General features: G+C 43.3%; 1 protein-coding gene across 1 annotated transcript in view; it reads left to right on the top strand.

The window, feature by feature from the left end:
* The first annotated feature begins 311 nt into the window (after positions 1–311).
* Positions 312–14943, top strand: part of LOC131378484 (uncharacterized) — a 170400-nt gene continuing 155768 nt past the window's right edge. Inside the window, exon 1 of the mRNA XM_058419211.1 lies at positions 312–2466. Within this exon, the coding sequence (XP_058275194.1) occupies positions 464–1753 (1290 nt within the window). The 5' untranslated portion in view covers positions 312–463 and the 3' untranslated portion in view covers positions 1754–2466. The remainder of the gene's footprint in view (positions 2467–14943) is intronic.

The raw sequence follows: 14943 nt of genomic DNA, 5'->3' as shown, positions 1-14943 counted from the left end.
GGTGCCTGGGGAGACTCGAGGCCGACCCCTGGGATTCTGGAGCCGAAGCTACAGAGGGTCTGAAGCCAATTACACCCCAACTGAGAAGGAAATCTTAGCAGCCTATGAAGGAGTTCAAGCCGCTTCGGAGGTGATTGGTACAGAGACGCAACTCCTCCTGGCACCTCGACTGCCTGTGCTAGGGTGGATGTTCAAAGGGGAGGTTCCCTCCACCCATCATGCCACTGATGCCACATGGAGCAAGTGGATTGCTCTTATTACGCAGCGCGCCCGTATGGGTAAACTGAATCGCCCCGGGATTTTGGAAATAATTACCAATTGGCCTGAGGGTGAAAACTTTGGCCTCACAGATGAAGAACAAGAGCAAGTGACACGGGCTGAAGAGGCTCCACCATACAACCAATTGCCAGCAGAGGAGACGCATTATGCCCTTTTCACTGACGGTTCCTGTCGTATTGTAGGGATGAACCGGAAGTGGAAAGCAGCCGTGTGGAGCCCCACACGACAGCTTGCTGAGGCCACTGAAGGAGAGGGTGGATCAAGTCAACTTGCAGAACTCAAGGCTGTTCAATTGGCCTTGGATATTGCTGAAAGAGAGGGGTGGCCGAGGCTCTACCTCTATACCGATTCATGGATGGTAGCCAATGCTCTGTGGGGATGGCTGAGGAGGTGGAAAGAGGCTAATTGGCAGCGTGGAGGGAAACCAATTTGGGCTGCTAAGGAGTGGAAAGACATTGCTACCAGGGTAGAGAGACTACCTGTGAAAGTTCGCCACGTAGATGCCCACATCCCCAAGAGTAGAGCTAATGAGGAACATCGAAACAACGAGCAGGTAGATCGGGCAGCAAAAATAGAGGTCTCAAAGATTGATTTAGATTGGGAACACAAGGGAGAGTTGTTCCTAGCTCGATGGGCCCATGATGCCTCAGGCCATCAGGGCAGAGATGCCACCTATAAGTGGGCCCGAGACCGAGGGGTGGATCTAACCATGGACAGTATTTCTCAGGTTATCCATGACTGTGAGACGTGTGCTGCCATCAAGCAGGCCAAGCGGGTGAAGCCCCTATGGTATGGCGGGCGATGGTCCAAGTATAAGTATGGGGAAGCCTGGCAGGTTGACTACATCACCCTTCCCCAAACCCGCCAAGGCAAGCGCTACGTGCTCACAATGGTGGAAGCCACCACGGGGTGGCTGGAGACCTACCCTGTGCCCCATGCTACTGCCCGGAACACCATCCTGGGCCTTGAAAAGCAAGTCCTGTGGAGGCATGGTACCCCCGAGAGAATTGAGTCAGACAACGGGACTCATTTCAAGAACAGCCTTATTAACACCTGGGCTAGGGAACATGGCATTGAGTGGGTGTACCATATTCCCTACCATGCACCCGCTGCAGGCAAAGTGGAGAGGCACAATGCATTGTTAAAAACCCAATTGAAAGCATTAGGTGGGGGATCTTTCAAGAATTGGGAGCAGCATTTGGCAAAGGCCACCTGGTTGGTCAACACCCGAGGCTCCACCAACCGAGCAGGCCCTGCGCAGGCTGAGCCTCTGCATACAATAGATGGAGATAAAGTCCCAGTGGTGCATGCCAGAGGTCTGTTAGGGAAGACAGTGTGGATCAAGTCTGCCTCAAGTTCAGACAAACCCATTCGTGGGGTTGTCTTTGCTCAGGGACCAGGTTGCACATGGTGGATAATGCAGAAAGATGGAACAACACGATGTGTACCTCAGGGAGATCTGATTGTTGGGTGAAAATCATTTACAAACATCACTGTCTGCTGAATGTTATTGCCATTGTCTGTACATTAAACCACGCAGAATGAAATAGAAGGAAATGTGTAAGTGAGAGGGTATTGCTTGTATTCTTTTTTTTCTGTGGGGAGAATGGATGGAAGTTTTATGTGGAATATATATTGGTTCTGTCTGTAAGTCAACGATATGGGGATAAGGGGTGGAAGATGTCATGGGGTGACTGTGTATCCCCAATCGTCTGTTGGGTGCAGGGGGGAGGGCAAGCGCGGTTTGTTTTTCCCCAGGAAAACCCTGCTCATCGGAGTGACCTTGAAGCGGGGGAGTTGGAACACGGCAAGACAAAAGAAGCTCTGTTGTTTTTTTGCCCCGGCAGTTAGTTAGTTTAGTGCTAGCGTAGTTAGACGCTGTAGAATAGCTGAAGCTTTTAGCTTTTTGCTTTTTTTTTTTTTCTTTTTCTTTTTTTGTCCTTTTTTCCTTCCTTTTTGCTTTTTTTGTCCTCTCCTCGGAACTGTTCCAACCTCTCCGGACTAAGGACCTGGGGAAGCACCGGGGGCCTCCACAGGGGACCCACCCCACCAAGACCAGCCCTGCACATCTCCTTTTCTCCCAGCGTCAGCAGAGACGGAGCGGTGGAGCACAGTGACGACCCTCAAGAGGAGACTTTCTTTAAGTTTGTTATCCCTCCGTAAGCGGCACGAAGCTCTTGTCATCGGGTGTTGTGCTGGGAGTGCTTTGCCTGTTTAATAAACAGGTTTTTTCCACTTCTCTCTGAGGAAATCTTTTTTCCCGAACCAGTTGGAGGAGGGGAGGGCGGCCTGTGGGAGGGTTTCTCCCAAAATCTGCCTGAAACCACCACATATGTATTTTTAAATGCTTCATTTTATCAGTTTGCATATTATCTCCTTTTCTGAGTTCTTTGACAAGCATCTCTATAACTAAGAATGCTGACATTTGAAGCATAAAATTCGTCAGAAAACTTTGAGGAACCTGTATCTCAAAGAAATTTTGTATTAGGATACATTGGACCACTTAAAGAACACAGAGGTGAATCTCTGTCTCCATTGCTGCTTCCACAACCCCAAAAACATCACCAAGCTTTAGAAAAGGCTTTTTTGGGCTATCACTCGTAGGACGTAGAATTTCTCCCTTCAGCTCATTGTTTGTCAAGGCAGTCAAGATATTGCTACATAAAATTCATATTCCAAAAAATGTAAGGACTTTTCTGGTAGCTCACATGTAGCGGATTGATAGACTGTCTCTTGCTCCAAGTGGAGCTGCAGCTTTCACCTTGTATTTTTGTGAGCAGCAGAGGAAGGAAAAGATGAATACTACAGCAGGATTCTTTTCATGCAGTTGGAATATACTGAGAGACTCTTGTACCAACACTTTCTGTGGTACTGCTTTTTCAGGAAAGTGTGTGTGGATTGCAGAATCACTTCCCCAGATACTGAATTTAATCAAATTTTTTTTTTTTTTTTTTGAGAAATAGGCAGAGAATGAAAGCGAACAGACTTACAAAACAAAAGCAAGAAAATAAGTAACTTCTAAATGCTTTGTCTATCCTTAACTCCTTTCCTTTTTCATTAATAAGTTGTTTAATAAAACTTTTGTTTTGTTCTCTTCACAGCCATTTTACTCCTAGGACTCTTTTAGAATTAAGATTTATTTTGGACAAGAAACTAATGAGGCTGGCAGCAATATTGTAAGTCTGTGTGGAAATGACAGAAGACATTGCTTCCATGATGAAACATCACAAATTTCAATACCTGTTTACACAGTCACTTTCATTACACATTGGAGAAATTTGGTTCCCTATGTCCATATGAATGAACCTCATGTTTGAGATATGGAGAAATTCAGTACTCCCCAAAAAGTAGCTATCAGGTTCATCCATCCCCTATTGTATTAAAATGCTCATGGACAACAGCAAAGTCTTAATAAAGGGAAGAAAGAGCTTTAGGGCAAGGTTTTGTCAAGAAAGAGGAGGGAAGGGAGAAACCTGTCCCTGTAGTATTATATTGCGCATAAATAAATAAAACCACTCAGGATATTGTAATACGTCAATCATGTAGGCACAGACTTGGCAAGCATCACTATGCAAAAAGGCCAATAAAATAAATAATTAGCTTGAAATCAGCCAGGATTTAGTCAAAGGCTTTAAAGTAAAAGGCATACTTAATTATCTTATTTCATTAATAAACTGTGATCCTATTTTTTTTTTTTTTTTAGTTTTCCTGCTCCGTGAACTCATAATGTAAGATTATCCTTACTGATTCCCATGAGTTACTGCAAAGCAATTTTTTATGCTAATATCCTTAGTACATTCAAAAAAACCAGTAGTATTAGGCTTAATTTTTTATCATTTTACCATTTTCAACCTAAGATGTTGTTTCATAGATTTCATCTTTGAACACAAAAATGTAGTAAGTTAAAGGTTCCATACTGTTCCTTAGGTCAGTAAAATTCTGACAACAATTAAGTAACAGTAATGTTGCCTTTTTCATTACCCATTATATTTACTAAGTTTCATATTCAGAAGGCATTTATTACATTTAAATACATTGGCTCAAAATACTCTCTAGAGACTGATTTTTAAATATTCATATTTCCCATGCACAATTGTAAAAAAATACTGCCCTCTTCTGTCAAACCAGGATGAATTTCTGTAGAGACTTGCTTTAATTTGGAAAACCAAACTGGATTAGAACAGATTAAAAATTATAATTTTAATAGAAATAAGATTATGTGCTATGTTCAAATAATATGTTTGAAAATGTTAATTTCCTTTTTCTGTTCTTTCGATTCAATCAGTAAAATTTCTCTTTTCCCCAGTTCAAAAAGACATTTCAGAACTCCTAAAAAATGAAGATATATTTCAACAGTATTGTTTCATAAACAAGCACATCAGATTTTACAGTTACTTTCTCGTGCAACTAGATCTGCTTATGATAGAAATTTCACAAATCCAAGTTTTAATTTTTCCTTCTTTAGGGATTTCTGTATCGTGATCTCTGATTATTATTGTCGTGTTATTTTGGTACTTTTATCCATTTGCCTACATTTTTTAATATTTTGGGGTTTAGAGCAGAAGAAGAGTACTTAATATCTTGTGCAAACCTAATAGCTTTACTAACATTTGAAAATGGAGCAATACTAATTTTTAAATAAAAAGCAACATTTACTTTTTAAAACAGTATCCTTCACCCAGTCTGCCTTGAATATTCACTGTCTAAAGTGTGCTTTTGACATCAGAATAGAAAACCTACTCTGCGGGCCTACTAGCTCATTTTACTAACATAGTTATCATCAAAGTGATCAATACAGAGAGTAAAAACCATCCTCACTGCTTTTGCTAAGGAAAATAAATCTACAAAATAGCTTTACACATGAAATTCTGTATCTAAGGTACTTCTTAAAAAAACATGTGAAAGAGAAGACAATAAGGAAAAAATCAGTCAGGTTCCACAAGCATTTATAAACTGAAATCTAAACCATCTATAGGTATTTTTATATACAATGTTTTCCTCTAAAGTGATTTCCCCTCATTATTGAATTAAGATATTTTTGATGGCATTTGTATCCCATTCTTTCAAAGACTTTGAATTTAACTTTACTTAGTAAAACTTTTGAGACATAACACTTCGGTTTAAGATATTCTAACAAAGCACTGCTGTCATGGGTTGGCACAATTTAGTTTTAGTTAGGGAAGATGTAGAAAGTTTCTCCCTGTCAGAACCTGGGAATTGCTTTAGAAAGGACAGGGACCTATCAGAAGTTTAGTTTGGGATATTGACATCCGTTTTGACCACTGAGAATGTCAAATGCAACTTTGGGCAGTACACATATAAAACCCTGACTTCCTGCAGGTCAGTCTCTTTTCCAGTCAGCCAGAGAGAAAGGTAACATCGTACAGCAGCCAGGGGTCAGCCTGGGCCCCACCATCTTGGCTGGGTGGCTGGGGCTGGGCTTACCCGGGCTCAGAGGAGCAGCCCTGGCTGGGCTGTGCCTCCAGGCCCCATCTGCTGCCAGCAAGGGGGGCTGGGCAGGCCTGGCCGGGCCCCTGATACTAGCTATGGGCCTGGCTGGGCTGGGGCCCACCATGATTTAAGCTGAGGGGTGGACAAAAAATGGCATTTATGATCCTGCCTGGGTTTTTTTGATTCCGGACAGCATGGGTCCTTTGGTCTCTGATCTTTCAGCGAGTTCTTCCTGCCCCTGCCACCAGCATGGCCTTGAAAATCTTAACACCATGAGCTGCAGTGAGAGAGAAAAAGACTCTGGGCAGATTTAACCCTTTCCTGGCAAAATGAAACTTCCAAGGCCTAACCCTTCCCTGAGAGAGAAAAGAAAGGGACAGAGTGAACATAGAGAAGAAACAGCATGAAGTCAGTGAAGCGAGAGTGAAAAGACTGTTGGGACAGGGAGTTGAGGAGTTTGTCATTCCATCCTTATTGAGCCATAGAAATTAACTTTATATGTAGATTAACCCTTTAAATGATGGGAAAGATATGCATTTAGGGAGATTATTGTTCAGATTTGTATGTGCATTTGAGCAAAGGTGTTTGTGATGGACTAAGTGATATTAATCCCGTAAGATGCTTTAACAGAGATAGAGATGAGAAGCCCTCTGTACCAATGAAGAAGTGAGAAGATACCTGTGTTCCTTGAGATGAAGAATCCTTTGCCTTTGGAATTACTCATCTTTAAAAGCTGACACCCCAGTATGCAAGAGTTCAAGACCCATGACCCATAATCAGCTTGGGAATCTGCTAATGGGAGGGGTCACGAAAGCAGTTTTCCCCGGGCGGCTGTTTTTGTGACAGTTAAAACACACAAGAGAACTGGTTTAGGTTGTCAGTGGGATCCATGACTTTAAGAGAGACTCCTCTCCTAAAGACTGGTGGAAGACTATTTTCAAATGGTGAAACTGACTGAAAATCACAGGTTTTGTCTCTTTATGTTGTTTTGTAGGGAAGTTAACAGTTTGTAGGGGAAGGGAAGAGTGTTTTTGGAGATTCATTCTGTTTTGTTTTAGTTTTTCCCCAAGTGTTTTTCCCCAAGTATTTTTCCATTCTTTCAGTGTGTGTCAATAAAACTATTTGTTTTATTGAGCCTGCTTTGCTTTTCTCCTAATCTTTCTCCCACAGAAAGAGAATAAACATTAGGACCACTACACTAAATTTGGCAAACGCAAAACCACTACAACGTCATTGCTTCCAAAAGAGTTATTTTTCATGAACTGGACCTGATTGTGCACAAATATTGCCAATTTCAGGATATTTTTTTTTAAAATTAAATAAAATGGGACAAACACCAAGATTTGTGCCGAAATATTTTAAAATTACATAAAGGCATCATAATTAAAATTTCAAAATAAACCCCCTACATTAGATTATCTTTTCAGTAATGGCTAATATTCATGATGTAATTATGAATCCTTTTTAAAAATCCTTTTTAAAAAATTATAAGCAAATGACATTAACTGAATGTCCATTTAAGTACATAGTTCCAAATCAGTCTAATATGAACCAACAGGAAGTCTATTTCAAATGTGTTTGGCTTTTAGTCTCATGTTTACTTCCAGAAGTTTTTAGATAAGTAATTTCAACCTACCTAAAGTATATGAAAAAATTTACAGAATTTTCCTCCTATAGTTTTAGGATGTAACAGTAAAAAGCTGTATCTTTTGGTTGCCTCCAATCGCCCTGCAGATTACAGACTCTCAGAGAACTCTACAGAGAATAAATATAGGGCAAAGGGTGTCTTATTTTTCTGGCCTCTGTTCTCAGCAGGCAGTGGGACTGTATTTTACCTCTTGTCGTTTCATACTGGCATGCAGTGCTGGATCTAAACATTCCTTCCCTCCCTCTGCATCATAGGATTATAGTGTTGCAGAGCATAAGGCTTTGGAAACTAATGCTGAAAATAATTACATGTAATGTTTCAAGGTTTCTGAAATAGAAAGCCAAGAGTATTACAGTCAATATTCCTGGGGAACAAATGCCATCTTTCACATAGTACGTCAGCATTTTTAAGCTTTAAAAAATTCTAGAACTGTAATTTTATGAAAAGCTATTCTTTTAAACATTCTCCTTGAGGAATATATTTGGACCCAGAAGAAACAGGGGAGGAGAACAAAAAAAAAAAAAAAAAAAAGACTGGAAGTCATATCAGAGCAAGGATAAATATATATATATTGACAATGCAATTTTTTTAGACAAGCTTTTACGAATAAAGAATGTGAAATTGTTATATTTGCTAGTAATAAGTAATAAGTGGATTTGAAACAACCAGAAGAGATATGTATATGATCAGAGAAATAGAAAAAACTAACATTGAAAGAGTGAGACAAGACGGCTGCCAGTAAATTCATAAAGCCTTAGATTCCAAGATGAAAAATTATTTAGATATTTGAGGGATTAGAGAGCTATAACACTTTTAAAAGGTTGTTGGGGATTTAAAAAAAAAAAAATCAAACAAACAAACAAACGAAAAACACAAATGTAGAAATAACTTCTCTGCTGTGGACTCCAGGACGGTGTGGATGAATGTAGACGAGAGATCTCTGAAGTTGGGTTTTAGAAGGTGAGGTTTATTGTAAAGGATATGAGGCCTTGCGACGAGCTGCCAGGCTGCAGCTCGTCGCAAGGCCTAGGAAGGTGGGGGAAGGGAGAGGTAGGTAGTGGGGGAAGGGAGAGGAAATTCCAAGAGAGCAAAGTCCTCGGGGAAGAGTGCCAGGCAAAGAGGGAGAGGGCAAAGAGCAAAGAGCAAAGAGGCCAACCCACCCTCGCAGCCCCCTGATAAGGGGGCTTCAAGGTGGGCTGGAACAAGACTTGGGCCAATGGGGTTACAGATACCTGATACTTCAGGGGAGGGGTACAGGTGTGGGATGAACCATACACTGGGGTGAGACAGAACATTCCATTTGACCTCTGGGTCTGGCTGCAGGTGACCTTCAGCTGGTCACATAACTGTTTTCCCAGACATCCAGTAGCTAGGACATCTCAAACATCAAAACTTACTTTCAGTTCTATCTCACTTAGAGGTTTCACATTCTCAGAATCTAAGCAATCATATTTATAGGGCTTTCTGGCTTCATCCTCCCCAACACACAAACAAACAAACAAATAAACCAACCAGAGTTATGCTTCCAGGTTAAAAAAGCAAGTAAACAAGGGTGTGCCCAACTGCTATTATTTAACCAAATTCTATCCATTGTAGGAAAGGACAACAGGGTAACAAAAGTGCAGAAAGTTAGGCAACAACAACAACAAAACAAAAAAACAAACAAAAGAAAAACCAGAACAGAACAAGAGATCATGCCCTTGTCAGATTTAATAAAATGCATGCTATGAATTTCAGTAGTCACTCTCCAGTGTGGTAAGATTTGATTGATGTTTTTGTTGTTTCCCTGCTTTTAAATGTCACACTAAGGCAACAGAGAGGTCCACTTCTGACAAATAGGCAAGCTGGAAGTTAGATGATTAGGCTGACAATGTAACAAGGAAGAGTTTGCAATTGCAGTCTTTTCTCATCAATTCCAAGCCTTTACAAAGCACAAGATTCAGCACAATGGCAGCATGAAAAAGTAAACTCTGTATTTTGAATTGGTCTCATTAAATTATTGCATCACAAAGATCATCCTTTTGGTACTTATTAAATATTGACTTGCAAAATAATTGAAATATTCATGTAAGTTTTCTTAATAACTTGAAGATATTGATACTGATAATAATTGTGGATGATTTTCAACTACATCATTTTTTCTGGATTGCCACAGGACTACATATTCTTTTCCCCATTAGAAATTCTAATCCAGAACTATATTATTGCAAATGCATACAGCATTTTGCTCAGGAAAGCTCCTCCCAACCATTGAGAGTAACTAGAATACAAACAGAATTCTTGGTCAATAACATGTTAAAAATATATATAGTACTTTGTTTGAAGGTTATACACAGATTTAAATAAGTGTAAAATGTCCATTTATCTTGATTTGATCAGTGTATGACTTTGTTGCTTAAATGAATAAAGATTTTAATTTTCCAGTTATAGCTTGTAGTTTGAAAGACACGTGTCCGCCAAGGAAGGTGGGAACCTCCCCTGGAATGGAAAATGCGACTCCCTTCTCTCCAAATTATTATAACTTAAAATTCTTTATATAAATACACACACACACACACACAAAAAAAAAAAAAAAAAACAAAAAAAAAACAACAAGGCAGCAACAGCAACAACAAACAAAAAACAAAATCAGTAACAGCCTTCTCTCAGTCAAGCAGTTTCCCCTTTGGTGTAGTTCCGGTCACATCTGGCAAATGCGATCTTGGCTCCTGGCCAGGTGGGATGATTCCCCCACATTTGCAGGGGGTGTTATGTTGCAAGCTTGGTCATCCCTCAATGACTGAGCCACTGGAAGAGAGAGAAAAGGGAATTCCTTTACAAACTCATGTCAGGAAGCCAGTCCTGGTGCCCCTCTGGATGGTGAAATGGGCCATAGCAGGAATGGCACAGGCACATCTGGGGTGACCAACAAAATGTAGTAGAAACTCTGCAGCCATAGTAGGAGCCACTGGATGTCCCAGTGGACAGGGGGTGATGGGTTAAAATATAGCAAAAACCCCAATGCAGTGGCAGAAAAACAGTGGGGCTGGGTAGTGGTAGACAGGCTTACTGCAAACAGGCTGGACACACTCCCTTGAAATACAGGGAGTGAATTGGCGTCCTGGGTTTTCCCTTGAGGCACCCAAGGAGATGGTGAGTAATTTCCAGTGAGATCGGGTGTTCAATAAGGTTCAATGGCTGCCCTTATGAGTAAAGTCTCACTCACAGTAGAATCGGCAAAAGATGGAATTCCATGGTGGCAGCAAATTATTCCCACAGCAACCACAGACTGGCCATCTCCCCTCTGATCCGAGGGCAAGAGAAGCGAGGACCTGAGCCCAGCCTGCATGACCCCTCAGCCAAAATCTCATGGTATCTCTGCTCTTCCAAAGAGAAAGTCCCCCAGCTAAGAGAGTAGCTATCTGCACCCTTTCCCCTCCATCTCCATGTAGAAGGGATTACAGGTGACATCACCCCTGGTGAGTCACAGCTGTATTAATTATCCAAAACAGCCTTGCCCCTGCTGAGACACAGCTATATATAATAAAGATAAGTGTGATTAAAGGGGTGGTGATGCAGTGTCCGTCCTCGTGCTTGCCAGCGCGGCCACAGGCCAGCTCAGTTTATGCACTGCAGCAACGTGGATGGGTCGGGGCAGCAAGTTGGGCAAGCTGCCTCCTCCCCGTGGGTTCTCAATTCCCACACACCAGTGACGAGCGGATCGATGGAGAACACAACCGCGGCGGCCGAAGAAAGGGAGACTCCTCTAGGCAGGGTATAACGGTGTTTATTGCAGGGAGTGGGAGCACAGAGCTCGGCACTCTCTGACTCCCTGCCCAGAAGAGCCCCGGGAGCAGGTGTGCACGAGCTTAAAAACAGGGGAGGGGACCGTGGTGGCGACAACCGGTCAGCCAATTACAATAATGAGGGGTATAACTGGGGGCCAACCAAAAAACAAAGAGAGGGGATTGCCAGGGCCCCAGCCTATCACTCAACCCCCTCCCTGGAGCTTTCTAGAATCCAGGGAAGGGTCCTGGGGTGACAGACAGGGCGCCCAAGGGGAGAGAGAGGAGATTGACAATTAGGTATAAAAGGGGAAGAGATGACTGACATATAACGGACTTTCTCTAACTCCAGGCAGACAGGTTACAACCAATACTAAAAACAGGGAGGTACAAGGAACAAACCATTACAGAAAACTCAATATAAATTACATTAAATAGATAAAACAAACACACACCGCCACATCTCCCCCTTTTTTGTTCTTTAAGAGGAGGTGAATTGGAATGGGGGAGGTAGATTGTCACCGTGAAACACAAAGAAATCACACGCAGACAAGAGATTTCTGCAGAGGTTCTTCTGATCCAGCTTCCAGCTGTAAGGGCAGAGAGAAGAGACCCCTTTGTTTATTCTTTTACTTTTATACATTTGTGGGTCTAGCAGAAGATTGGCTTTTTGGGTTTTCCACCCCTCAGCCTCAGTGGCCAGACGAATTGCCAGTTACAATTGTTTTCAGGTTAGAAATATGCAAACAAAGGACAAAGAATGAAAACAAAGGATTTGTTTATATTACTTCTGTGGGAAAGGTAGAAAAACTGCTCTAATATTCTACAGTAACTAAAAGATCTGACTCCATTTATGAAAATCAAAAGGCTAATAAAGAAACTCAGAAAACCCAGGGTAACATCTCACCCTTTTAACTTTAAAAAAAGAAAAAACAGAAAAAGAAAAATGAACAAATTTACAAAGGGAATATATACAAGTTCAATCACTGTCTGTGGAGGAATCATCAGAGTGATCACTCGAGGATACATCCACTTGGTGGCTTTCAAGTTGATCACGGCTTCCACCTTGCCTGTCAGCTGAATTCTGCCTCTGTGGTCGCAGGTCAGGACGGACACACTTTGAAGGTAGCCAGCGTGTCCCAGTGTCCGTGGACACACATGCATACCCTCGCCCCATAGCGATTAGGTCATAGGGTCCTTCCCATTGCTTGGTGACTAAATTTCGGACCCGTACCTTCGCTCGAGGCTGTTGCTCACCATCCGAAGCCTGCAACGAGAGATGATGGTTCAAAATTACAGGATTATTTGAGTTCTGTGGCACCGTAAGGTGATTGATGGTGTACAAAGCCTTTGCCAACCGACTGTTTGGGGTTTCACCCTGCATTCCCCGTTTCTGCTTCTGAAGAGCACGCTTGAGTGTACCATGATTGCGTTCTACAATCGCCTGTCCCGTCGGAGAATGAGGGATGCCAAAGTTATGTGACACACCCCATGACTGTAGGAACTGCTGTACCTGCTGCGAGGCAAAAGCAGGACCATTGTCGGTTTTCACAGCAGAAGGTATGCCAAGAACAGCAAAGGCCTGCCTCCAGTGGGCAATGACATCACGGGCTTTCTCTCCTGTGTGAGCAGAAGCCCACATCGCAGATGAGAACGTGTCCACCGTGACATGCACATACTTGAGCCGGCCAAACTCGGCGACCTGGGTAACATCGGTCTGCCAAAGCTCCAAGGCTTTAAGGCCTCTGGGGTTAACCCCTGCCGGCAATGGCGCACCAAGGGCGTGACAGTCATCACATGATTCGATAATTTCACGAGCCTCAGTGGCCGTCAGTTGGAACTGCTTCTGCAGTGTATGCGCATTTTGGTGGAAAAACCCATGCGATGCCTTGGCCTGCGCGAGCACGTCAGGCTGAGGTGCTACCCACGCTGGGTTAGCCAACTTGTCAGCCCTTGCGTTACCTTCCGCTACAAATCCTGGCAAATTAGTGTGACTCCGTACATGCAGAACGTAGTATGGATGAACTCTGGCCTGAATTGCACACCACAGGGCTTTCAATAAATCAAACAAGGCAGGGTTACTGACCTCCTTCAAAACTGAACAACTCAATCGCTGTGCGATGTCGGCAACATAGGCGGAGTCCATGATCAAATTGAAAGGTTCCTGGGAAAATTTCTCAAATGCCATGACAGCAGCCTTTAGGTCAACCAGTTGGGCTGACCCATCCTCATGGCCTTCCAAAACCTGCCACTCAGATCCATCCTGCCAGGTAACAATGGCTTTTCCTGTTTTCCCCGAACCATCAGTGAAGACGGTGGGACCTTGCACTGGCTCTTGGCTACTTTTGGGTCGTAGAGAAAATTGAGTATTTTTGGCCACTTGCAAAAGCTTGTGGCTAGGCAGATGATAAGTGATCTGCCCTGAAAAACCCTCGAGAGCACTTTGCAGCGAAACATTGTTCGCATAGCTCCAATCAAATTCCTCCCTCTGAACCGGGAGTATGATCTTTGAGGGATCTGCATCCATCAATTGCAAACAGCGTTGCCGGCACTTGATTATCAAGCGCGCAATCAATTCCAACAGCGCTGTCGCCGTCTTATGCGGCTGATGAGGCAGGAAGACCCATTCCAAGACGTGCAGAGGATCAGTCCAATCATCATTCCACTGGCCGATGATACCTGTAGGATGTAAATCAGGAGTGGTGATGAACACAGTGACATCAATGGAAGGTTCAATGCGGTACACCTGGCAAGCCAAAACAGCTTGCTGAACCTCCTCCAGCACTTTTCGTGCCTCAGGGGTCAATTCACGAGGTGACTTTAAATCAGTGTCCCCTTTCAACAATTCAAATAAGGGAGACAGTTGTGCTGTGGTCAGTCCCAAGTAAGGACGTAACCAAGTGATAACACCTACCAGCTTCTGAGCATCATTCAGTGTCTTCACCGATTGCACAAATTGCACCTCCTGGTGACGGATTGTCCGTTCCAGAATTTTGACTCCCAAATATTTCCAGGGAGGTTGTTGTTGTACCTTTTCTGGAGCCACCTGCAGTCCATGTGAACACAGAGCATTCAACAACTGAGGCTGTAGCCTCAGCAGCTCTTCCTGGGGGGGCATAGCCACCAAAATGTCGTCCATATAATGATAGACGTGAGCATCAGGAAACCGCTTGCGAACTCCAGATAAGGCACGGGCTACATACCATTGGCATAACCTTGGCGAATTCCGCATTCCTTGAGGCAAAACTCTCCATTGATACCGCTGTGCGGGCTCGGCATTATTTATTGTTGGCACAGTGAAGGCAAATTTTGGTCTGTCATCGGGATGCAGAGGGATCGTAAAAAACAATCCTTCAGATCCACGATGAGGACCGGCCAGTCCGCAGGAAGCATGGTAGGCGATGGCATACCAGCCTGCAATGTCCCCATGCCTTCCATCACGGCATTGATCTTTCGGAGGTCTTGTAGCAACCTTCATTTCCCAGACGTCTTTTTGATACAAAAGACAGGAGTGTTCCAGGGACTGGTAGATGGTTCCAAATGCCCCTGATCCAACTGCTCCTGCACAAGTTCACAAAGGGCGATTAGCTTGTCATGAGGGAGGGGCCACTGGTTCTCCCAGATGGGTCTGTCCACCAGCCACCGTAAAGGAGGCGTGGGACACTCTGTGCCCTTCATCACAGTGGCCCCAGTCAAAAACTCCGTTCCCAATCGCACCCCCCACGCGGCCAAAACATCCCTCCGCCAGAGGTTCTGAGGAATCTCAGTAACATGAGGCCAAATTAGGGCCGTCTGTCCCTC

The sequence above is a fragment of the Hirundo rustica genome, chromosome 2 (assembly GCF_015227805.2).
Source record: "Hirundo rustica isolate bHirRus1 chromosome 2, bHirRus1.pri.v3, whole genome shotgun sequence".
NCBI classification, from domain to species: Eukaryota; Metazoa; Chordata; class Aves; order Passeriformes; family Hirundinidae; genus Hirundo; species Hirundo rustica.
The sequence above is the reverse complement of the archived record's forward strand: the minus strand, read 5'-3'. Positions and strand labels throughout refer to the sequence as shown.